This window comes from Marmota flaviventris, chromosome 10, assembly GCF_047511675.1.
Source record: "Marmota flaviventris isolate mMarFla1 chromosome 10, mMarFla1.hap1, whole genome shotgun sequence".
NCBI classification, from domain to species: domain Eukaryota; kingdom Metazoa; phylum Chordata; class Mammalia; order Rodentia; family Sciuridae; genus Marmota; species Marmota flaviventris.
In genome coordinates, this window is record NC_092507.1 from 109006102 (window position 1) to 109033229 (window position 27128).

General features: G+C 36.1%; 1 protein-coding gene and 1 long non-coding RNA gene across 2 annotated transcripts in view; one reads left to right on the forward strand and one right to left on the reverse strand.

The window, feature by feature from the left end:
* Spag17 (sperm associated antigen 17) overlaps positions 1 to 21096 on the reverse strand; it is a 212384-nt gene extending 191288 nt beyond the window's left edge. Inside the window, exon 1 of the mRNA XM_027940326.2 lies at positions 21010 to 21096. Within this exon, the coding sequence (XP_027796127.2) occupies positions 21010 to 21096 (87 nt within the window). The remainder of the gene's footprint in view (positions 1 to 21009) is intronic.
* Positions 21097 to 21289: 193 nt separating this feature from the next.
* Positions 21290 to 26903, forward strand: LOC139707478 (uncharacterized). The gene is made up of 3 exons (XR_011709040.1): positions 21290 to 21355; positions 25668 to 25715; positions 26695 to 26903. It is a non-coding gene; the product is annotated as an uncharacterized lncRNA (long non-coding RNA).
* The last annotated feature ends 225 nt before the right edge of the window (positions 26904 to 27128 follow it).

Consider the following 27128-nt stretch of genomic DNA (forward strand, 5'->3'; position numbering starts at 1 on the left):
CTGTTTGTATATAAAGTAGGTTGACACCCAATTCATTGCTTCTACTTTTTTTCCTCACAACCAGCAACCCCACACACCTCCTTTGAAATTGTATCCTTTGAGATCTGATGAGTTTCTCATTACCACATACAGCTGTCTTCCTATTCTCTGTTGGTGTCCACAGGTGGGAGATTTGAACACCCATTTCATGAACTTCTCCCTGACCTGACTTCCATGACACCATCCTCTTCTCCTTTTGTCTTTTACTCCTTTGACTGCTCCTTTGCTGGCTACTAGGCACTTTCTCTTCTTCTGTTCCACAAGCAAGGACATTTTAGGTATCTCAGAGAATTCCATTCTCAACCTTCTTCTCTTGGTACACACTCCTTACTGGATGTTTTAGCTACTCCCTTGAGGTCCACTAGCTCTCTCCTCTGACAGTTCTCACATCTGTGTTTCCAACCTCAGTCTGTGAGATAAAATACACATTTTTGACCTTCTGTTCAACATTTCTACTTTGATGTTCTACCATCATCTTAAACTCAGCACGTCTAAAACTAAACTCTTTATTTCTCTCCATACCCTAAAAACATAATGAAACAAACAAAACCTCCCTTATCATAAACAGTAAAAACGATGGCTACTAACTTCACCAGTTTCTAAAATTTTCCATTTCTCTCAGTTATCACAACTTCTAGTCCTTTCCCATTTTCCTCTTGGGTAAGAAGTCACAGTTGTTTTCTGAGACTTTTTTGAATCTGTTTCTTTCCTTTTAATCTCGTGACTATTCTCGTACTTCAACTCATAACTTTCTTGACTTAGGACTATTGAAGATAATTTTTTTTTCAGGGACTATACAAGCTTCTGACTTCTCTACCTCCAACCTATTAATTTTTCTAAGACATTTAATTTATCATTCATTCTCTTTTTTTTTTTTTTACAGAAAGCATCTTAATTTTCTACCTCTTAGATTCTAATAGGATAAGATAGATTCCAAACTCCAGAGACTGAGATTTAAAACCCTACATGTTCTTTTCCTAACATTTTAACATAATATTTCCATTAGTTTTCTACACTCTCATAGCTATCAGGAAAACTGCTTTCTTTAAGTTCTTAAGCCTCTATTTCCTCACATAAATGTGAACACTATTTTGAAGGTGGATGTGACTAAATCATCTTATGAATGTCTAGTTAATTGTTGATTGCGGTTATCTCTAACATGTCACGTGTTTTCTCACCTCTCCTGTTTTGCTCAGCCTGGTCCTTTCATTCAGCCTGCTGTCCTCCTCCCAGCTGAACTTCCTGATTAATTTGTGACTCTTTCCCAGAACATCCCAGCCCAATAGTGTCCACTGCCTGCCAGTGAAATTCATTGTCAGTACTCTATACCAGTAATATGGCATTTACACTGGCATCTCTATGTTAATGTATGCCTGAAATTTTAAAGTGCATGCTTGTTAAAGCAGAAATCACTGAGTTTCACCCTCAGTTTCTGATTCAATAAGTCAAGGATGAGGCCTGATAATCTGCATTTCTTAAAAATTTCCAAGTGATGCTGGAAGCATCAAGGATTACACTTTTAGAACCACTGGTGTCTGTATTGTAAGGTCCTGGATGGCAGGAATTTTTTTTTTCCACTAACCCAGCCCTCTTTTCTGTATGCTCCAAGAAGTGCATAGGACATTAGCTTAACATGGAAGGAAATCATGTTTTTCAATTGAATTTAATTACTTAATGAAACCATGTCAAACTCCCTCTTTTTCCAGTCCAAGCCAAATGAACAGTCTTTCCTACTGGATTAATTTAAAACATTGTGTCAAATACAATTGCTCACTATGTCAAACACTGTTGGTTTCCAGTTGCTTGTTCGTTTGGATGAAAACTTTTACTTGAGCACATTAATTTAGGAGTTTTTAAAGACTCTTCCTCGTAGCTAAAATTTAAAATACAGAGGAAACTTTTAACATTCTTGTTTTGGTTAAAAAAAACAGGCTTTTAGAAAATAAGAGAAGGGTTGGTGATGGTGCCAAAACATAGACCAAGCAAAGGAAAAGATGGTCCCAAAGAAGTGACGTGCAAACATTCAGTGGACCCATCCCTGAGAGGTGAGAGCAACTCTGCGTGGTCTGTGCCATGGAAGATGAGCTGGCTGCCTCAACTGCTCTGCAGGTTGTACCAGGGAGGGAACAAGAGGTCCAGTGCCAATCTGGACTTCAGGTCACCAAAAATTCTGCTTCACAAAGCCAAAATATTTGGTCTCTAGATATGATTGTTCTCAATTATTGAACACAAAAGGGACTAAACCAAAAATTTCCTTAAAACATATATTTCAATTTAAAGATATATTCTTCTGGGTAAAAGTGTCATCATCACAAAGAGTAGTGTGACACATCCATACTTGTTGCCCTAGAAAAGGTTGAAAATATGGCTGTAATAAATCACTTTACTGCACAAACATTTTCTGAAGTTGGTGGCAAATCTGCAAGATATGCATGACAAATTAAACAGAGTATTTTTATGCTTTGTCTTTATAATGACAATAACACATGTAAATAATGAAATCTTTATCCTTGCTCAGCATCCTAAATATTTAATGTGAAGACAGAGGTGGTTGAAGTCAATATTCCTAACCTCAACTAGTTTAGCCAAGAATTTGGGAGGTTTCCTTTCCATTTCTATTCAATATACGCTGCCTGAGAAATTGTACTATTTATTGTCTGTGCCACCCATTGTCTGTGCTACACATTATAACCACATTTCACAGAAAGTGAATAAGAAAAACACAAAGAAAAATTACCGTGAGGATTGAAGACAAGGGAAAGTCGGGAAATAGAATTTACTTAAACATCTAGAAAGCTTTTCATAAGTTTATGTGCCAAAAATATTGAGTCACCATGGAAGTAAAGGAAAGGTTTATTACAGTGAGAGATCTGACATAAAGGCAAAGGGAAGGTTAAAAAGGCCCTTTTCTGTATGGAGAAGTGACAAGAATGAGGAGATCTGGGACCATCCTTGAATGGGACTTCTTAGATATGAAAACGAACTCTATAGAAAAAAATTAAAAGTACAGGGGACAGAATTGGGAGATTTTTTGTTGCCATTTTGTCTAATTATTTTATTTTGCAGATGGGAAAAATAAAAACTATGACAAGGAAACTTGATGAAGGTGACACAGAAAGCAAAAGACATCCCTGACTCACAGGCCACACACTTTCTTCTCCTGAACCTGCCTGCATCAGCAATGTGATGATGACGGCCTGAGGCCAAGGGGACAGGTAAGCAAGGAAAAGGGATGTCACAAAGCTTTTCAGAAAGTAGATCTGTCAGATGAGATTCAGTGTGGGAGGATAAGTGAACACATAGATAAAAACATACTCTAAGCCCTGGTCCTAAGTTTGGGGGCTTTTATTATCAATTATAGGAAATGTACCTATATGCAATGCTTCCCCATGACCATCAGCTAAGTGTGATATAATTCTATGGAAAGGCTTTTGCTCATCATAGTTAGAAAACAGTGAAAGCAAAATAGAAAACATTACCTACCTATAAAAACCAGAGTGTCTTTGCACAGGGAAAGCTGTGCTCAGTTTTGGGCATAAGCCCAAGAAGGGACTGAATGTACAAAATAGCCATTAAATTTGTCATGGGGAAAGAGGAAGTTTAATTGGAGAACTTTAATTGGAGATTTGGGTACAAATAACTTGAAGCACTACTACATTTGTGTTGTCATTCTTCCAATTCAAGTTGACTGAACATATTCCAGGCTCTAAGTTCCAGACAGGATACCCAAAGAGCATATCATTCACCTCTTGTCCATGAAAAGTTCATACTCAAGTGAGGGGACAGGCCCACTGATAACTCTAATAAACCATGGTAATTACCATCACTGGGGTCTCTGTAAATACTATGGGAACATGACAAATTAAGGATGGGAAAAGGAAAGTCAAAGACAGTCTAATGGATTAAGTACATTTGATCTGTAACTTTAAGAGTGGTAAGAAGACCAACAAATGGTGTCAGGGAAGTAATGGTATGCCAAGCACGATATCCTCTGTGTCTCAAAGCACAGCGTTGCTGGTAGCCTTGTGCAATGAGATTACTTGTCTGAATAGGGAAGGGATTGAAAAGGCAGGGATGGTACTAGGAAGATTGTGAAGTGTAAAGTAAATAACAGCAAGACTTGAGACTGGGGCAGGTAGTGCACAATCATATTATTTTTGTAGAAGGACAACCCAGGTGGCCAAGTAGAGAATACCTGGAGAGAAGAGAATGTTGTACAGATAGTCTCTGAGTACCCTTAGGTTGTGCTAAGCTAGCATCAAACTGAAATGCATACTAGTTGGTAAAAGTTGTAAAAATAATTTCGGTAAGTGGTAAAATAAAGAATGTAAAATCTAACATAATCTCATTTGTACAAACTGATCATTATAGCATGTTGCTATGATCAACAACTGACCTCCTGGTATTACATCTGTGAGTCTTGGCTGTGCCATGGTAGGCAGCTACAACATACATCTTTTTTCTACATACTTTTAGCTTCTGAAGGGTCACCAGATAGATACACATCATCATCAATGTATTGCTTCTGCCTTGTTTATTTTTTACTTTTATTTTAATTATGGTGCAATCCAATTCTAGTGTGTGAACTTAGTAGTATACATAAATGTAAATTAAAATATTAAAAATGAAAATTCACAATAAAGCAACTTCAAAACTTCAATATATTTCTTATTGCTTAAATGTCATAAAGAGGTAAATATTCTGAATCTTCAGGGATCGCAGATAAAAAAAATCATAATCTGAGGCATGTTCTCATATTGTGCAAAAATCATTACAACATAAATAATTTCTATTTCTAAAATAAAATGACATAAAACAATAAAATCAACTTAATCTACAAATTCAATTAACTTATTATTGCTAGTGATGTAAATGGTGAATGGAAATGGAGCTTAAAATTTGTGTTGTTAAAAGTTGAATAGTCAAAACACTTTTTAAAAAAATCCAAGTGGCATGTTTCTAATAAATAAATTTTGCAATCATTAACAAAGGAAAGCTTACAGAATACCATAAATCAGTTTTATTCATTAAAGTATTTGAAATAACTTATCAAAGTGTGTCAATAAAATGAAAAACACTTTTAAACATATCACCACAACTTTCAACACAATCGATCATGAAATTAAATATAAGTAAGCATTATTGGACGTGAAACATTAAGAAACCTTTGAGAAGTAATATCCATATGGATATATCATGGCAATGTAGATTTATATAGCCTTGATTTTGGCAAACATTTATCTTCTGAAATGAGAAAGCAGCCTTTTTGAAAAATTGAATCAAAGCAGTGAAATTTGAATTACCACTGATAAAGCTTTAAATATTTCACATAAATGTGTTATAATAATGCCTAATATGCAAAATTCAAGATGCTGAAGATGATTTTTTTGTTGATCTGGTAGAGTTAGATTAGCATCTATATTTCAACCTGTAACATTGATGACCAAGAAAAATAATTTCTATGAGAAATATTTACATGACAACAGCGCCAATGTGGATACATGAGAAAGCTTTGGTGTTTAAGCTCTCGGTTTTAGAAAAAGTTCCAGATGTTTTGTTTCTGTTGTAGTTAATGTAGTCAATGTATCTAGATGGCAAAATGAAAGATGTAAATACATCAACCCCATATAATTTTTTTTTGATAAATTTTCCGTTTAACACCACATATCAAGTAAACACCAGAGATAATTAAATAATACACCTAAAGAGAGGTGGACATTGAACCTTAGAAAATTTTTAGGACCCCTGTGGGCATTCTGTAGAATTATGACTATAAATACAAGTGGAAATCATGCTGAGCCCCGAGTACTCCTTCTAACAAATTGTAAAGTGAGTGTTGCTAAGCATTTAGAAATTGAAATCCTTTCAGGGATTTGGTCTTAATAAAATCTTCTAACAGAAATGTCAATAGTTTGTTTAGTTTTACAAGAAAGAAAATTAAATTTGTTGCCCATATAAAATTAATCAAGCAAACTGTGAAAGAGAAGCAGAGGATATATAAAAAACAGAGAGATAAAAAGTATGATTTGAAACAAGACAAAATATCAATTCTAAGAGAAACATTATTTGTCTAATAAACTCTACAGAAATGAGTTTATTATCTGATGACAAAATTAATATATACAGTGAATTAACCTCTTTCAATTTATTCAGTCCTAAACTTTAATCACATTATGTTTTATAACAAAGTGAATGTAAGGTGATCACAAAGTCATAAAATTAACTATAAGTTACATATTCTAATATTTATAAATTATAAAATTATATTTTATGAAAAATTAAAAGTAACTTATAAAATTTCAGTTAATTAAATATGGAATTTCAAGAAATAGTTTTGTGATTTAACTGAAAATAAAGACAATAAAAGAAATTACATATATAAAATGTCAGTATTATGAGGGCTAGAAAATTCAACATAATTACTAAAAGTTTAGCAAAAGCTGGCACAATTTTCAGTATAATGAGCAATACTGGTGGTACCTGGAGAAATCTCTGTGTACAGAGAACTACCAATTACTATAAATAATTACTATCCATTTAAAACAAAAATGATGGCCAGAGCCTAGAGATGATACCATGTCACATCACACTCAGATAAAGGCATCATTTAGGAAGAAAAAGCCATTCTAGCCAAAAGCTGTACCAATGTTTCTGAAAATCAACAGATGATTTTGAAATTGTAAGAAAAATTTGATGAATGATATGTATTAGAGTCATTAGATGGCAAACATTTTAATAAGATATATATAGTTTAGAGAATATATGTTAATTTAAAATTTTTAAATTTATATGTCAATTGACATAACTGTGATAGTTATTAAAATATTTAAATCTTTATTGCTGGATAAAGGAAAGGAAAGGGAAGAGGTTAGAAAGGCTTTTTTTTTTTTTTTTTGGTACTTGGGATTGAACCAAGTGCGCTTAACCACAGAGCCACATCTTCAGCCCTTTTTATTTTTTATTTTGAGACACACTCTTGCTAAGTTACTCAGGGCTTTGCTAAGTTGCTGAGGCTGGCTTTGAACTTGCCATTCTCCTGCCTCAGCTTCCTAAGCCACTGGGATTACAGGTCTGCACCATCATGCCCAGTGAGAAAGCTATTGTTATGGTGCTAGTTAGACATTATGAATGGTGGAAAGAAAGGTGCAGAAACAGAAGAAGCAGTAGGAATTGCTGATAATTTGATATTGGAAGGGGCGCTTCAAAGATGATTTCTAACTTCATTGAACAGGACAGTACCCATATTGAAGAGCATAAAGGAGGGGGTTTGTCAGGGAGACTAACTCAGTTTTGCGTATGTTGAGTGTAAAGTGTATGTTTGTCACTCACATGAACAATGATAATTATAAATATTTATATTGGGTAAAAGAGTATCCCACACACTTTCATAATACACTTTGATATTCCCACCACTTTATAAATATACTACTGCTAATATGAGCTCCTCCTATTGAAGCATCTATTATTCCTTCATTCAATTAATATATCTGACTTCCTCCATATGCCAGAGACACTTTTATGTGTCTGCAGTATATTAATGAACAAGATAAATCCTAGCTCTTCTGGAGCTTGTGTTCACAGAGAATAATGAGATATCTGTAAATTAGAAGGTCTGGAATCAAGTCAGGGAATATGGATAGAGGGTGGAGCATAGTTCAAACAGTAAAGCTGACATTTGAACAGAACACTCAAAGAATGATGGAGGTAAATCAAATGGCTATCTGAAGAAGGGTTTTTCTAGCAGAAGGCACTGCAAGAGCAAAAACTCTAAGGTGACAACATGATTTCTGATGGATTTGAGTATCAGCAATAAAAGACCAGTGTGGCTCAGAGGGATGAGGGGGTGGATGATTCATAGGAGACACAGGGTGAGGTCAGAGAGGTTGGCAGAGGCCTGGAACATGGAATCTTTTAGGCCATGGTGGAGCATTTGAATTTTAGTCTGTCTTAATATTAAAAGGGGAAGGTGGGGGAGGGGTTTTGGGGTAGGAAAGATGGTAGAATAAGATGGACATCATGACCCTAGGTACAAATATGATTGCATGAATGATGCATCTCTACATAATGTACAACCAGAGAACTGAAATGTTGTGCTCCATTTGTGTACGATAAATTGAAGTACATCTGCTGTCATGTACAACTAAGTAGAATAAGTAAAAAAAATAATTAAAAAAAGAACCATTGCCACTGACATATGGAGACTAGACTCCAAGACAGCAGGAATGGGAGTAAGAAACAAAGTTCTACATCTCCTGAGTTATTTTGTAGCTCAGAAAAGAAATGACTGTGGTCTGGATTAGGGCATAGCAGTGGGAGTGGTAGCAAGAGGTAGATTTTAGACATATTTCAGAGGCAGAGCCAACAGGAATAACTGAAGAATTGATTATGGGCTGTGGATAGGGAGGAAAAGACAACGCATGCAAGATTTTGGGCCGTAGTGACTGTCTTGGTGAATGGTAATATTGTTCAATAAAGTGAAGACTTGATAAAAAGCAAGATTGCAGGGGACATCCAGTTTGGATTTGGATGTATGAAGTTTCAGATACTATGTGCTGGATGCCATTGAGACCTCACAATAATGTTTTTAATAACTGCAAGAGACAGCTATGACCACCACATCTGTTTTATAGATGGAGTAACTAAAGTTTGGAGTTCAATCTTCAACTTGTTACCATGACCAATGGATTGAGACTGATACCAGAGATCAAAAGTGAAGGCAGTCCTGGAGGCTAAGACAGTAACATAACCAGTGGATGAAATCAAGTAGGTCTTTGTTGAGGACCACTACAGGCTTATCTCTATTTGGTACTGTAGCCAGGAAGGAGGAAACTTGAAATAATTAACCTTGCCACCCTGCAGGCATGTGTGGTGCCATAGAGGATGCAGATATAGGAAAGAATGCTGAAATTGTTGGGCAACAGCTCAAAGTAGGTAACAATCGAGGGTAACTATCCTCGAGGTAGTTTAGTGAGAGGAGGAAAGTCAGTGAGGACCAGAGTGGTATGTGGCTTGAGCTGCTTTCTGGAAATATAGGAGAGGATTTTAATAAAAAGGGTTGAATTAATTGCAGGGAGTTCATCAGGCCAAGAAATTACATGGGTGTAGTCTGTATATACCTGGGGATACCCAAGAGAGCATTTGCCTGGAGTCGAGGGAGATAAAAGATGCGTGGGCAGAGAAAGGCCACATGCAGCAGGGCTGTGAAAACTTGCAGAACACCTTGGATTTTATCCTGTGGGAAGTGGGAGCCAACGATGGTTTCTATGGCCAGAGCTGAACCATGGTCAACATTCACCGTTTCTTAACTAACATTTTCCTAGGATGTTGCCAAACTCATATTGGCAACACTTACATTTTACTTATATTTAATATTTTTCACTTGCAATAAAAATGATCACATATAACATCTAGGTGGATATTTTGACATACTAATTCCCTTCAGTTCCAAACTCATTCAAATAATACATTTTTGTCCAAAAAGAGAAATTATAATGTGAGGTTATGAAAAGTCCATTTCCCTCTTAACATTCTTCCTAGCAACTCAGTTGTTTGCATTGGCTTTTATTAAAACAACCTTTGTGTGAACTGGCAATTTGTTTTGTAAATATCAATGAAAGCATATTTCAGAAAATATAGTAATAAAAACCAACCCAATTTCAGAAATATGCTTGCTGCCAGACATCAGTCTTCAGCTCATATTATGAGTATTTCCAGTAAGTCTTAAATACACATTTACATGAGAAATAGCTTACTGTTTAAGATCAAAAAAGCTGAGAAACCCTTCACTGCCTCTCAAAAATTGCTCAAGGGTTCTATCCAATAAAATGCATTTCCCTCTTTGATAAAGTACACTTAAAATGGATTTAAGCACTTCAATTTGACTGAACATTTTCTCCTCAAAACCTAGTTAGACTCAGTTTATTATCATCCTGGTATCTATATATTTAATAACTTTGTTTATTTAAGAGATCTGGGATATTAATATTTCAGCAATACCTATCTTGAACCCATATCCACTTTCCAAACCTTTGTAAGAATTATAAGCTTTGTTCTAAGACTCTAGGAGCCTTTATTACTATTTTCCAAGTGTGCACAACTCAGCTATTGTCACTAAGCTACATTTAATAAGAGAAAAATATTATTCCTCAAGTAAAGGAGAGGCTGCAAACTGAATGTTAAAGAACTTTAACTTGAATGCCTCCTGATTGACAGTTGAAATACTTCTGTGAAGTGAAATAGAATCACTGCATAGTTCTTTTTAAAGCATGCTCACAATATTTTATATCTGCTATAAGGTCTTTTCATATAGATGCTTTCTGTCTTCTTAGAAACTACCTTCTCATCCTTCATATTTCAAGGTAAATCAGAGAATTAGAATTTGTTGAAACCCTATAAACCATGTCTTATAAACCTTCTCATCCTTCATATTTCAAGGTAAATCAGAGAATTATAATTTGTTGAGACCCTTATAAACCATGTCTTTACGGTAAGCTTTCCTAACAACTCTAACCCAAATTTAACCCTCACTTTGGCTTTACATTCATACCATGTACCTGAAATCATGTTAGATATTGTGGGGCACACATCAGGAGTCTAAGATGTGATTTCTAGCAGCCTATGTTCTGCAAAACATGAAATGATAGCAAATAATTCAAGGCATTTTGTAACTGAGTACTAAATTATGTAATAGACCCTAAAGCCAAAGTGAGGGTTAAATTTGGGTTACAGTTGTTAGGAAAGCTTACTGTAAAGACATGGTTTATAAAGGTCTCAACAAATAGATAAGACAAGAAGCAGAAAGGTGATGTCCATGTCCAGGAAGTGGACTAATGTGAATGAAAGCAGGAGGGAAGAATGGAATTCATTTACTGAAGGCATGTTCAATGATCTTGTGCTATCAAGATATTTAGGAAATAAAGTAAGTATCATCTTATATTCACAGCAAGCCTTTGAGGTAGATATTATTATCTCCATCTAACAAAAGGAGCGCATGGCTCAGAAAGGGCAAGAAAGTTGCTCTAGGTCACACATTCTGCAGCTGAGAATCAAGAGGTAATGCCTATATCTGTTTAGCCTCAGAGATGGGCTTTCTCCAGCTGTGCACTGCCTTATTTATGTGTTCATGCAGCAGTAAGGGGGCTGCCTTGTTTGTAGCAATTCAATTTGATGACTGGATGGAGCTGGAGATGGATTAGGGAGGGATATCCAATCCATCAACAAATATATGAAAAAATGTTTATCATTTCTAGCAATTAGAGACATGCAAATCAAAACTATTCTAAGATTTCATCTCACCCCAGTCAGAATGGCAGCAATTATGAATACAAACAACAATAAGTGTTGGTGAGGATGTGGGGAAAAAGGTACACTCCTACACTGCTGTTGGGACTGCAAATTGGTGCAGCCAATTTGGAAAGCAGTATGGAGATTTCTTGGAAAATTGGGAATGGAACCACCATTTGACCCAGCTATTCCTCTCCTCAGTCTATACCCAAAGGACTTAAAAACAACATACTACAGGGACACAGCCACATCAATGTTTATAGCAGAACAATTCACAATAGCTAATTTGTGGAACCAAACTAGATGCCCTTCAATAGATGAATGGTTTAAAAAATGTGGCATGTATACACAATGGAATATTACTCAGCAATAAAAGAGGATAAAATCAGGGCATTTGAAGGTAAATAAATGGAGGTAGAGAAGATAATGCTAAGTGAAGTTAGCCAATCCAAAAAACCAAATGCCAAATGTTTTCTCTGATATAAGGAGGCTGATTCATAGTGGCATAAGGAGGGAGAGGGAGCATGGGAGGAATAGATGAACACTAGATAGGGCAAAGGGGTGGGAGAGGAAGGAAGGGGGCATGGGGTTAGAAATGATGGTGGAATATGATGGACATTATTATCCAAAGTACATGTATGAAGACAAAAATTGGTGTGAATATACTTTGTATACAGAGATATGAAAAATTGTACTCTATACGCATAATAAGAACTGTAATGCGGGCTGGGGATGTGGCTCAAGCGGTAGCGCGCTCGCCTGGCATGCGTGTGGCCCGGGTTCAATCCTCAGCACCACATACAAACAAAGATGTTGTGTCCGCCAAAAAATAAATATTAAAAAAAAAATTTCTCTCTCTCTCTCTCTCTCTCTCTCTCTCTCTTTAAAAAAAAAAGAATTGTAATGCATTCTGCTGTCATACATAAATTAAGAATGTATGAGCAGTGTTTAGAGAAGAAAAGTTTAAAAAAAGGAAAGTGGAAATTTACTATTTGTTGATTCTTTTTAGTTATACATGAAAGTAGAATCCATTTGGACACAGTTTTAAAAGCTTGGAACACGACAGACCCTTAGCCATGCTAGGGAAGAGAAGAAGAGAGAGAACTCAAATCACTAACATACGGGATGAAAGAGGCAATATCACAACAGACACTTCAGAAATACAGAAGATAATCAAAAATTATTTTGAATCCTTATACTCCAATAAATTAGAAGATAGTGAAGGCATAGATAAATTTCTTAAGTCATATGATCTGCCCAGATTGAGTCAGGAGGATATAGACAACCTAAACAGACCAATATCAATTGAGGAAATAGAAGAAACCATCAAAAGACTACCAACTAAGAAAAGCCCAGGACCGGATGGGTATACAGCAGAGTTTTACAAAACCTTTAAAGAGGAACTAATACCAATACTTTTCAAGCTACTTCGGGAAATAGAAAAAGAGGGAGAACTTCCAAATTCATTCTACGAGGCCAACATCACCCTGATACCTAAACCAGACAAAGACACTTCAAAGAAAGAAAACTACAGACCAATATCTCTAATGAACCTAGATGCAAAAATCCTCAATAAAATTCTGGCCACTCGGATACAAAGGCACATCAAAAAAATTGTGCACCATGATCAAGTAGGATTCATCCCTGGGATGCAAGGCTGGTTCAATATAAGGAAATCAATAAATGTTATTCACCACATCAATAGACTTAAAAATAAGAACCATATGATCATCTCGATAGATGCGGAAAAAGCATTCGACAAAGTACAGCATCCCTTTATGTTCAAAACTCTAGAAAAACTAGGGATAACAGGAACATACCTCAATATTGTAAAAGCAATCTATGCTAAGCCTCAGGCTAGCATCATTCTGAATGGAGAAAAATTGAAGGCATTCCCTCTAAAATCTGGAACAAGACAGGGATGCCCTCTCTCACCACTTCTGTTCAACATAGTTCTCGAAACACTGGCCAGAGCAATTAGACAGACGAAAGAAATTAAAGGCATCAAAATAGGAAAAGAAGAACTTAAATTATCACTATTTGCAGATGACATGATTCTATACCTAGCAGACCCAAAAGGGTCTACAAAGAAACTATTAGAGCTAATAAATGAATTCAGCAAAGTGGCAGGATATAAAATCAACACGCATAAATCAAAGGCATTCCTGTATATCAGCGACAAATCCTCTGAAATGGAAATGAGGACAACCACTCCATTCACAATATCTTCAAAAAAAATAAAATACTTGGGAATCAACCTAACAAAAGAGGTGAAAGACTTATACAATGAAAACTACAGAACCCTAAAGAGAGAAATAGAAGAAGATCTTAGAAGATGGAAAAATATACCCTGTTCATGGATAGGCAGAACTAACATCATCAAAATGGCGATATTACCAAAAGTTCTCTATAGGTTTAATGCAATGCCAATCAAAATCCCAACGGCATTTCTTGTAGAAATAGAGAAAGCAATCATGAAATTCATATGGAAAAATAAAAGACCCAGAATAGCAAAAACAATGCTAAGCAGGAAGTGTGAATCAGGCGGTATAGCGATACCAGACTTCAAACTATATTACAGAGCAATAGTAACAAAAACAGCATGGTACTGGTACCAAAACAGGCGGGTGGACCAATGGTACAGAATAGAGGACACAGAAACCAATCCACAAAACTACAACTATCTTATATTTGATAAAGGGTCTAAAAGCATGCAATGGAGGAAGGATAGCATCTTCAACAAATGGTGCTGGGAAAACTGGAAATCCATATGCAACAAAATGAAACTGAATCCCTTTCTCTCGCCATGCACAAAAGTTAATTCAAAATGGATCAAGGAGCTTGATATCAAATCAGAGACACGCCGTCTGATAGAAGAGAAAGTTGGCTACGATCTACAGTCGGTGGGGTCGGGCTCCAAATTCCTCAATAGGACACCCATAGCACAAAAGTTAATAACTAGAATCAACAAATGGGACTTACTCAAACTAAAAAGTTTTTTCTCAGCAAAAGATACAATAAGAGAGGTAAATAGAGAGCCTACATCCTGGGAACAAATCTTTACTCCTCACACCTCAGATAGAGCCCTAATATCCAGAGTATACAAAGAGCTCAAAAAATTAGACAATAAGAGAACAAACAACCCAATCAACAAATGGGCCAAGGACCTGAACAGACACTTCTCAGAGGAGGACATACAGTCAATCAACAAGTACATGAAAAAATGCTCACCATCTCTAGCAGTCAGAGAAATGCAAATCAAAACCACCCTAAGATACCATCTCACTCCAGTTAGATTGGCAGCCATTATGAAGTCAAACAACAACAAGTGCTGGCGAGGATGTGGGGAAAAGGGTACACTTGTACATTGCTGGTGGGACTGCAAATTGGTGCAGCCAATTTGGAAAGCAGTATGGAGATTTCTTGGAAAGCTGGGAATGGAGCCACCATTTGACCCAGCTATTCCCCTTCTCGGTCTATTCCCTAAAGACCTAAAAAGAGCATGCTACAGGGACACTGCTACATCGATGTTCATAGCAGCACAATTCACAATAGCTAGACTGTGGAACCAACCTAGATGCCCTTCAATGGATGAATGGATAAAAAAAATGTGGCATTTATACACAATGGAGTATTACTCTGCATTAAAAAATGACAAAATCATAGAATTTACAGGGAAATGGATGGCATTAGAGCAGATTATGCTAAGTGAAGCTAGCCAATCCCTAAAAAACAAATGTCTAATGTCTTCTTTGATATAAGGAGAGTAGCTAAGAACAGAGTAGGGTCGAAGAGCATGAGAAGAAGATTAACATTAAACAGGGATGAGAGGTGGGAGGGAAAGGGAGAGAGAAGGGAAAATGCATGGAAATGGAAGGAGACCCTCAGAGGTATACAAAAGTACATACAAGAGGAAGTGAGGGGAAGGGGAAAAATAATACAAGGGGGACAAACGAATGTCAGTAAAGGGGGCAGAGAGAGAAGAGGGGAGGGGAGGGGAGGGGAGGGGAGGGGGGATAGTAGAGGATAGGAAAGACAGCAGAATACAACAGACACTAGTATGGCAATATGTAAATCAATGGATGTGTAACTGACGTGATTCTGCAATCTGTATATGGGGTAAAAATGGGAGCTCATAACCCACTTGAATCAAATTGTGAAATATGATATATCAAGAACTATGTAATGTTTTGAACAGCCAACAATAAAAAATTAAAAAAAAAAAAAAAAAAAAGTAGAATTGAATATTATCAAATTAAATTTAAAAAAAAAAAAAAAAAAAAAAAAAAAAGCTTGGAACACATCTTGTTTTAATTCAGACCCTAGTACCTCTCCTTCCCCTTCCCCCCATCCCCCTGTTCTCCTCCCTCTATTAATCTAACATTTATCTATCTTTATTATTTTTAAAAATTAATTTCTTGGTTAATTCTGTGTGGTATATTCATATACAGTAAACACTAGAGCACAGATATCTCTTTGATATACTGATTTCAAATCCTTTGAATATATATTCTGAATGGAATAGTCGAATCATATGGTAAACTCTATTTTTGGCTTTCTTTTTTTCTTTTTAGGGGTCTTCATACTCTTTTCCATAATGCCTGAATTAATTTACAATGTCACCAACACTGTACAGATATTCTTGTCTACACATTCTCCCTAACATGAGTTATCTTTAATCTTTTTGATAACAGTCTATCTAACAGGGGTGAGGTGATTGATCATTGTGGTTTGAATTTGTATTTTTCTGATAATTAGAAATTCTGTGCTTTTTTTATACACCTACTGAGCATTTGCATGTTAGACATTTGAGGAATGTCTATATGAGTCCTTTGTCCAATTTTTATAGGTTTTTTTCTTATTATTGAGTAGTCTGAGTAGTTCATTTATTCGGGATATTATTCACTTATTCATTTCATGATTTGCAAATATTTTCTCCCTTTCTGTGGGTTGTTTCTCCACTCTGTTAATTGTTTACTGTGCAGAAGCTTTATAGTTTGATGTGATCTCATTGACTACTTTGGCTTTCATTACCCAGCACATGCCTCTTCAACACTCATGACAGAGAAATAGCGACTCTAAACAAATACATAAAGCATTGACTTTGAATAAGAGGTATCTGAATGTTTGATATTATTTAAAAAAAGAAAATGGAAGTGGTTTGACAAACAGAAATAGGTAATTTTAAGGTGAGTAGAAGTAAGGGGTATGAGATCAGAAAGGAAGAATTGGAGTGAGAAAATGTTAGAGGACTTAGAGGCAAAATGATGGGGAAGAATAAGCTCATTGAGTTATCAATGAGCTGTAGTGACTGTAAGAATTGCCATGTCAGATAGGGCAGAGGGGTGGGAGGGAAAGGGAGGAGCAGGGGATTAGCAAGGATGGAGGAATGTGATGGACATCATTATCCAAAGTACATATATGAAGACATGAATTGGCATCAACATACTTTATATACAACCAGAGATATGAAAAACTGTGCTGTATACATGTAATAAGAATTGTAATGTATTCTGCTGTCATTTATTTTTTTAAAAATCAATAAAAAATAAAATGAAAAAAAAGAATTATAGTGCCATGGATGGAAGTGGGATTGTTGAGAGACAGAGGTAGCCTGAGACTTTGATGAGCCAAACTTTTGCTAGTATAACTAGAGACTATGGCATACTTCAAGGTAGCAGCAGGATAGTTTTTCTATAATTTTCTTTTTGCAAAGAGGAAAATAACTTTTCCTAATCAAGAATTTATCTATCTCACAGACAGGATATCAGTTATAAACTCAAATATTTCTGTTTGTCATGCTTAGATGACCTTAGAAGTCTGAGTTGAATTTACAAATGTTACAGCCTTTCTTCCTTCTGAATGTGAAAGTGAGAAGAAAAGGGATTTATTAAGAATAATGCTTGATATTTTCAGGTAAAATAAGTATTCTTTTTATGTTTATTTATTGGTATTCAATAAACATTTATTAATACATTCTAGTCTAATAATACTACCTATAGCACTGTTGTTGTGGAGGTTGGCATAAGAGATTAAATAAGTAAAATTTCACTATAAATGGAAAAGTCTACATAAGATTCTATGATTATTACAGCTTATAGTTCTATTAAGGAGAAAGTATGGACTAGTGAGAATATCTAGGTTCTGAAACCTGATGTGCCAAAATATTATATGTCTTTGCATCAGGTCTTGAAACTCTTAAATCTTCAGTTTCATGAAAGGGTCAGATGAGTCTAGAAAACCCTAGGAGTTTCCCTCTCTGAATGAGTATTGGTGAGGACAGTGCCATTACAAATCATAGAACTTTGTGTTTTTCAGTCTCTATAAAATTACATTTGCAAATATTATTACTCAGTTAGAAAGGGGAAAACATACATTAAGAACAAAACTGTGGAAGTGGGTGCAAGAACCGTCTAACAGTAAAGACTTCAATATATTGCAGTAGATATTTTCAAATACTTAAAAATATGTAGCTATTTCTATTGAAGACTTCATCAAGAATAAAACCTTGATAAACATTGGGCAAATGACAATAAAGGTATCTAGTGACTTAAGCTGGATACCAGGGACCTGAAACCATCATTTACAAACTGAAATCAATTAATATTGGACAGTGAGTCTGTCTGGGTTAAGGTATGTATTGTGTATGGGTTGCCACAATTTTTTTTTCTGTGCCTTTAATGTTTTCTATGGTGGGTCACAGTAAGGGGATGGAATAATGACCACATCAGTAGTTAGTCTCACAAGTAAGTTTGTGGTTTTGCTATATATTTCTTAAAATTAGGAGCAAATAAAAAGAAATACTATCCTCAGTAATCTGAAAATATGAAATAAATAATTGATTAAAATTAACAAAAGCCCAAAACAAACTCTACTGGTGGGATACATAAGCCAATTCAAGCAAAATTCCAGGGAATCCTGGTATTCTGAAAGATACATTTGGTGACAAAAAAATACATCCTTTCTGAAAGGAAAGAAGAAAGATTTATGCCTTGTCTGTGGATATTCTCAATACTGATACTAGGGTTTCTTTTTTTTTCCTTGGATTTACACATAAGTTTTGATTATAGCACAACATTCCAATTGAAACATATAGCCCCAGTCACTTTGAAGCCATGTGACATTATTTAAAGACAGGCTTTGTACCATCTGTAAGCTCCTAAAAGGAATGACTATGTTGTTTAAAAAATTCTGGAAATTTTTCTTAAATTGGGTCATGAACAAAGCTCTTCTCCCAGCATCATCTACCATGTGATAAGTTTGGAAGAAATAAATCAGAATTGACTTAAAAATATCTTAGACCATAGTGATATCAGCAAAATTTGTTTAAGGCACATATTTGTCTCTTTACCTAAAATAATTGTCCCTCTTTATTCTACCTGTTAAAATCTGTTAAAATTCTACCTGTATTTTAGGGCCCAGCTGAAGATAAGTTTTTTTGCAAAGTATTTCCTTATAATCCAAGTTCATATTCATTTTCTCAATCTCTAGTCTCTATCTAACCACTTAATATTCACTAGTAGACTGCCTTGTATTATTTGCTATCATTTTATGTTTTAGAAATAACTAAAATGTACTAAAAATTTCCTAATTATTCTAGCCTTAAAGGGAAGTCCAAATAGTGATATAAGGTAAATTCACTGTAACAACATTGTGAACTTATTTATTCTCTTTAAAGCCTAGTGCAGCTGCGCTTGTTGAATTCACCAATGAGGTAATTCTAAAATCTGGCTTATGAAGACTGGAGGTACACACATATATTCACAACACACACTCTAGCACACACACTCAACCACATGTACCTGTTCAGGAGTAACTATAAGGAAAGAAATTCTCTAGGAGCTAAAACAGTAACATTTTGAGCCCTTACTATGTGCAGAGCACTTTGCTAAACACTATGAAAAAAGAATTTATGCATCCACAGTCATCTTTAACCCAAATTCAGAGTCTTTTACACAGAGCATTGGACAGTTGGTTAATATGGGAATTTTCCTTATGAATCAGACACAAAACCAAGCTGACAAAAAATTATGGGAGGAAGTAGAGGGCAATTGTTTTCCTCTTGTAATTACAAAACATGTATTAACCAATGAAGAAAAGTGAATTCACTCTTTGTAGTTAAAACTACATATTACTTTGAGTTCAAATTCTTTCTATTAGTACACAAGATTTATTGAAATTATATTGTTTGAGTAGGATCAAGAAAACTGAATATTATTTCAGGTTTTCAAGCCATAAGAAAAAAAAAATAGTGCCTTTAGGTTTTCCATTCAACTAGGAAAATTATAGCTTCATATTTGCAACTCTAAAGCTAATGCAGTGTCAGCACCTCCATCAAACTCCGTTGTTCAGCAGTTTATAATTCAAGCAGAAATGTTCACTCCAAGCCCAACTTGGCCTACATAATCTCAAAGAAAATGGAGAAAAATTATTTTGGCTAGTTCTGACTTATAAAAGCAAAAGAGAGGGTGCTTTTACAAAGTGCTTTCAAAAACATTTTTTGAGAATTTGAGAATGTAACTGGGGATTCCTGAGTTCACATCTTTTATTCCTAAAGTCATAGAAATGACCCCAAATTCCATGATGTCACATCTGCATCATTAACATCATAACTATTTTTATGAAATTCTTCATCAGGACTAATTTCCAGAGTAGACAGAATTACTGTTCATAGAGAAAATCAATTGAAGTGGAAAATAAGGTAAGATAAATAAGATAGGTAAGATAAATAGGTAAAACTTTCTCATGAGAAAAACACAAAAGATTTTTGATCCATTTTTTTCCCTTAAAGTACAAACTCTCTAAGGCACCATGTTAACACATATAAAATGGAAAAAAAAATGTTTTTTTTTTTTTCTTTTCATTTAAAAAAGTAGTTCACAATGGTAGGCTGGAATTTCCAGAAATGTTTCTCTTTCCAGATGTTTACTTGGACTTAGAAACAATATAGTTGTTTAAGTGGCTTTTTCCAGGGGCAAGTGACAAGAGCTTGGATTCCCCACAGGCTAAAGGCGGGTAAGGGGATCCATTCAGTTCTGGGATCCCATGCAACTCAAAGTCATGTGGCAGATGGGTTGCATATTGCCCAGTGTGTTTGTGACAACCTATGGACGAAGAGCCTTATTGCTCTGGTCTCCTACACTTTCAAAAACACATCAAGGCTTTGATATAATGTTATCAGGACATTACATAAGGCAGTTATCCTTTCCTATCCGTAAGAAGGTTCACTTTATGTATATATTGCTCTCTCCTGCACTCCATGTCTTTTTTCACTCAGCATTAATTAAAGTCCTACTATGGGCCAAACCAGAGATAATTTTGACAACATTCCTGTCAAGAGGAAGCGAGGAGTTTGTGAGTGCAATTCTAGCGTAATTGTGGAGTGCCTTCTGGACTATGCCATTGAAAAGGGTCCTGAAGTTGTCAGAGCGGTGCCTCCTGTCCTCCCCAGCAGGCACCTGTCACCACCCTTTGAAATCCCACTGATTGGCCTGGCGGGAATTCCCTGCCCCCTCTTGACTGAGTGAAAACGACCCGAGAGAGGGGTTCCGACTACGACCCGGTTTTCTTTGGGAGGGCAGCGGTGGCGTCTGGAGGGGAGGGCGAAGTTGGTGCCTGCGAGGGGTCTGACGGGGCTTCCGGCTTTGCTAGGGGCAGAGAGAACTTCAATTAGCGCTCAGGGCTCACCTGGTTGAACTGTGCAGCTATGAGCAAGGGTTCCCACAGCTTAGAAACGGTGTTCACAGTTCCCCCTTTGTCTTTCTTGGGTGCCATGCAGAGGCCTGGAGGAGCATTGGACTCCAAACTGGGCTCAGGCCCTCCCTTAAGCGTCGCGCTGCCTTAGTAACCGAGGCCACGCCCCGTTCCCTCCCCCAAACCTGTCCGGGTCCTCGGGTTAACCGCTTCCGTCGCCGGGACAACGGAGTTTCCAAGTTTCCGCGCGCGCTGCAGTTTGACCGCGGGACTCCCAGGACCCCAGGGTGCATTTGAGGATTTTGCGCCATGGAGGACCGGACTCGGCTGGACTCGGCTGGTCAGGATACTTAACCTTTCCTGGCTTTGACCTTCTGCTTCTTCTGGGAGCCCTCTCTGGTCCGAGGCATTGTCTGGAAACTCATCATTTCTAAAATTCCTACCAGGACTCCTCCACCAATATATCTTCTAGGCCTGCGGTGCCCAGAAAGTGGTACGGACCCTCTCAGGAGGCAGCCCCTGCCATTCTTCAACCCCGAATGCTTCTTTGTATGAGGCCAAATTTATGTTCCCCAGACTGCCACTCTCTGCTCTTAGTTCTGCCTCCCAGGGCCTCACTAAACAAGTCCCATCGCTCTTCTTTCGTTCATCTAGTCGTAGATGGATTAATACTTTTCCTATATCAGTTTCTCTCCCTAAACAGCTCTAGTTCCTTGAAACTTCCATTAGAAATAGAAGCTTTCTTTTTTTTTTTTTTTTCCCCTTTTTGCATCCAACATTCATGGATACCTGAAGCATTCTGGTTAGGCAAAATGATAATGATAATGATAGTACTCACAACTCATGATTCTCCAGCACTAACCAGTGCCATCCTAAGTAAAACTGTGAGAGAAATTCTCCAAAGAAAATTATGAAATCATATTTATTGGGGAATGTGCAACATTGCAATGGAAATTAGCACAACATCATAATGAGAATGTGTATACCACAGTAACCTATGCTTATTTCCAAAGAGAGGAAAAGAAAGTTTTTACAGGCAAAAATGAGAATTATATCAGATATTTTCAAACAGCAATCTTTGACCACAATGATTAATAACAAGAGTGACATCAAAACTGCGTTTGAACAGATAATTGCTCAGTAGATGTCCTTGTGGAAATACTTTTTGTGTAAGGTTGTAGTGGCCTCTGTGCAAGTTCTGGATGTCTTTTGTGATAGTTACTATCAAACGATCATGTGAAAGAATTCTTTCTTCTTTATTTTCTCTGGCTTAATATACTTTTTTTCTTAGGGTTGGCACAAGGGATTCTATTTTAATTCTGACAACTTTCACATTTCTTTCACATTTGCAATTTTTTTTCCTCTTCACAACACTATCTCCAGTCCCAGAGAGGATGGTTGATGGTGCCAGAATTAGAATCCAGGAGTTTCTGAATCCCAAATCCAGGATGCTTAATCTCTCTACTACCACTGTTTTAGGCCAGGCAAAATGGAAGATACACTGTTTTTGAGACTGAATGTACTTAAATTTTCTTTTTCAATGCAACAAATTTGAGAACACCCTCAGGAAGAGCTCAATCAAAATTCAGAATTGTTTTACTATCACTATAGTCCATATGAAATGCAGTGCTGACCAGTGCTTAGCTATTCCCTCCGGTCCCACCCTATGCCTAGAGGTGAGATGCTTCTACTATTGCAGTAGGCCAGGGATGATGCTTATTACCTGCTGCTTAACTTTATTCAATACAACCTGACAGGTAAGTGACCTTCCACAGGGGAAAGGTGCTCTGACTCTTTTCATTGCTTTCTTTGATGAAGAAATTGTGAGGACTGCAGTGGGTAGGGTGGGTAGTTTGGTCTTTAATGTCCTACAAAGCCCCATGTGTTGAAGGTATGGACTCCCTAGTCAACACTTCTATTGGGAGTTGATGGAACATTTTAAGAGGTTTGGCTTAGTGAAAGGCAGTTAGGTTACTGGGGACAAACTATGACAGGGCATAGTAGGACCTGGCCCCTTGCTATTTCTTTTTCTTTTTTGCTTTCAAGCTGCCATGAAGTCAGCAGCTTTGCTGGTATGTGCTCCCCCAATCATGTACTGCCTCACCACAGCCCCAGATAGAATGGGGTCAAGTGACCATGGTCTGAAACTTTTGACACCGTGAGCCAAAATAGACCTTTCCTCTTTATAAGCTGATTATCTGAGGTATTTTGTCATAACGATGGAAAGCTGGATAACAAAATATTGATATCCAGTCACTATAATCATACTTCATTTGATGGGCAGTCTTAAGGATGTTGTTCATCTTTTAATTTATTGTTCATAATTTGAACCAATGAAGGGAGACTTTTCCCTCCTACTAAATTTTTTTCATATGGATTCTGAAGAAAAGGACAATTTTCAGAAATAGTCTTTCACTCACACACACACACACAATTTACCAAAAAAAAAAACAAAAAAAACAAGTTTTCCTTTCTTGTTGCAAGATGTATAATTTATCTTTTCAGAGGGAATAAATCTATGCAGCCTAGCCACAGCTCATATCCACAAACCCTCTCTTCTTACCATAAGAATAAAATGACTGAGGTCTGGTGATGCCAGAGTTACCTTCCAGAAAAGGATTTCTCTTTGTTCATAGCAAACACTGAGGCTGCCACTGATTCATATTCATAGTGTCTTCTTCAGAATTTTATTCTACACTAACATTTTCTTAGCATTATAAGGTGATTGTTTTTGAATTATGGATTAAAATAAAGGTGAATCTTGTACCAAAACTCTGAGAATTATCGATTCCATCATTCTAAACTTTGATAATTCTTTGATAATTCATTGTTTTAAACTGCTTGGGGGAAAAAGGCCTGGGTTTTTATTAGAAAGCCAATAAATAAATTGTGGGCATTTAAAATGTGTTTTTTAAAAAGTATAACTAGATGTTTATGTATGGCATGCTATGTTACTAATTTTCTTTCTTCTTGAATGTGAATGCACACTTCAGAATAAAACCCTGTGCAATCAGTCAAGCCAAATCAGTAGCAGATGATTAATAAAATAGGTTGCAGATAAGAAAGAGAAACAAAGGAGAAAAAATGAAATAAGGACACAAGAGTGAAATTAAATTTTACTTTAAAATTGTAGAGAAAATGTCACTAGCTATTTCTTGCAAGTGACAGCTATCCAACCCTGACTTTGGCAGCAATAAAGTGTTTGTGATATTTATTGTGGCAATAAATATTCTGTCCTGCTTTTCAGAAAACATTTTTTTTTCTTTTTCCTACTGTAAGAGTTAGAAAGCATTCTTAAGCCTTTTTTTTTTATCATTACATGTGTACATGTGACTAAGTTCTGGCCAATGGGACATAAATAAAATTATGTAAAGGCGTGGCCTTTAAAAAGCATCTCCCTCACGTTGTTCCTGCTCTTCCTCTAACTGCCCAGATATTGGGGTAACAACTGAAACTCTTGGATCTCACAGAAATCTTCTCTACCCTGTCCTCCATTCCTGCGCCTTGGGAAATTACATCAAGTATTACCCATTCAATTCCAATCCCACCCTTTGTCTTGTCTTTCAACTGCTTATACAGTACTTTCCTTCACTTCTTTATCCAGTAAATTGATTTCTCACTTTAAACAACTGGATTGCATTAAAGCCTTCTTATGTCATATACACTTAGGAAAATCTTTGCCAATTTCTCAGTAGATGAACTGAAAAATCCATTGTGTGTGTGTGTGTATGTGTGTGTGTGTATGCATATATGTATATATACATATATATTCATATATATGTATATGTGTGTGTGTGTATAAAGAATTTTCCAGTGACTTAAAGGAATTGAACATTTCAAAAGCCCCAAATAAAGATTTTTGGATGGAAGAATGTACTTCTAGTATACTCTTTTATGGTTTCCTTTATAAAGTCCTACCAGAATAAATTTAAGTTTAGAAGTTTTTCCAAAATTGATTTAAGGAATTTAAAATAAAAGTTTCATTACAGAATACCATTTTTTTTTCCAGTTTTGGTCTTTTCAGTATTCTAGGGAAAGTGGTATTCTAGATAATTTATGATTTAAAAGTGGGAAGACATTATATAGTAACCAAATTTATAGGGGATTTCATCATAGAATTGGTCTGTTTAATTTCAGAAAATAGGTGTGAATGACAATGTTCATAGTTTTAAGAAGCAAAAGTCATTCAGCCTAAAAGAGACCTTGCCAAGAGCAGAAAAAAAGCATTACCATCTGTCATACATTTATGCTTTTTTTTTGGTATAATAAATTGTTTCCCCCACTAAATATAAGTTGAAACTTTATAAGCATATACTTTACTACATAAATTTTCCCATATGTCAGTGACTAAAACAAAACTATACTATTTGGAGAATTTTCTTTCTCATTGGCAGGGTTACCCCTGATTTGTTTGATTTAGTATTTCCAGTAAGATTTTGCATTTAATATGTTTAGCTCAAGGACTGTCTACTTTAGGGATACACTGTTTCTTTAGGGGGCTAAGAATACTGAGTAAATTATTCAAGTTTTACACTTTTAGTCACAGTGTTCAGTTAACTCTTACTCAAATGGAAGTCAACTATGTTGTGCCTTCTCATAGATGAAAGGGTCTAGCCAGCTATTGATGCACCCTGTATTTCCACTGTTCACAGGTAACATCAGGAGTTATGGACCAGTTCACATCTGGACTAGCCTTTCAGGTATTCAAAATCCATTTAGCTGCAGCAACCAGCTTGCTTTTGATTAAGAAGACCTCATAGATATCTACTGATCTCTCCAGTTTGCATCCTATTTCCAAGAACAATTTTCACTATAGTTATATCTTGTTTACATTCTGAAATTTGTGTTTCTAACATATATAGAGCTAGTAATATTGCACCATACTATAATGCTGTGCCTTTGGGTCTATATTGTGTGTGATGCAGAGGGCTAGATGTCTTTCAGTTACAAGGCCCAGAACATATGGAGAATATTACACCTATGTCCAGTGGTCAGCAATAGCTTCCTATTCAGTCTTGAGTGCAATTTAAAGTGTTGACTTTAATCTTTAAAGCCCCTCATTGTTTAGAAGCCAGTTACTCCAGATATCACGTCTCTGCCTATGCATCATCATGGCAATTAAAATCAGCTGCAGTGCTTGAAGTTCACAATCCCGAGTGAGTTGTGGGGAGCTTGGGAATAGATCATTTTCTAAAGAACTTCCCTAAGAACTCTGTATATCTGTGATAAAAGCAGTGTTTGGAGTTTACAGTTTTATATTTAAATTTCGTTTTATATAAGTCTCTAGCACCATTGGTAAGGGTTTTTGATTTAATTTTTATGTTATTTATGGCAAGAGTGTTTAGAATACCATATCTATTTTTTAATGAATCAGAAAAATAACCGTTGTACATATTAAAAATAGACAAAGTTAAAATGCATCTGTTTCATATTTGTTAGTGTGGGATTTTTCACTCTAGTGTTCTCTCACTCAAGTTTTTCTTTGAATCTAATTTTAAATATATTCAGTAAAGGGATTTGCCCTTAATCCTTTGGGGACCATTTCAAAATCCATAACTCATGGTAAGTCATTTCTGTAAGTGCTCAGCTAAATGTTTGATTTCTTAATGTTTTATCAGATGTCTGTTACTTATAAATTTTTGCTGTGTTAAATAAAACTTTCTTCTTGTTGTGTTTCAGGTTCACAATCTGTGGTTCAGGTGACCTATTTCTGCTTAACAGACTATACTTCACATTGTGCTAGACTATGGAGCAATCCTTTGGAAAGGAAAGATGATTGATCGTAGAGCTTCAAGGAACTGATAGCACTGTATGTGATGGCTTTTCAACTTCTCTATTCCTCTTACCCAGGCTGACCCTCAACATTCTAAAAAATGCAGTGTGTCCAAATGAGTTCTGGAGAAATGTCTCTGCCAACGACTTTACAAATATTAAATGTAACTGTGCATAATTACCTTTCTCTATCTTGTCATGTATGCCAATTCGTATTTCCATGAGTTAATTTTGCCTTTACTGGTTTCCAATCTTTATGAAACATTCTGGTTTGAAGGGACCCCAGTCAAGGTTATGCATAGGATACTATAGTGTTCCATTTATGAGAAGGAGTATTATTC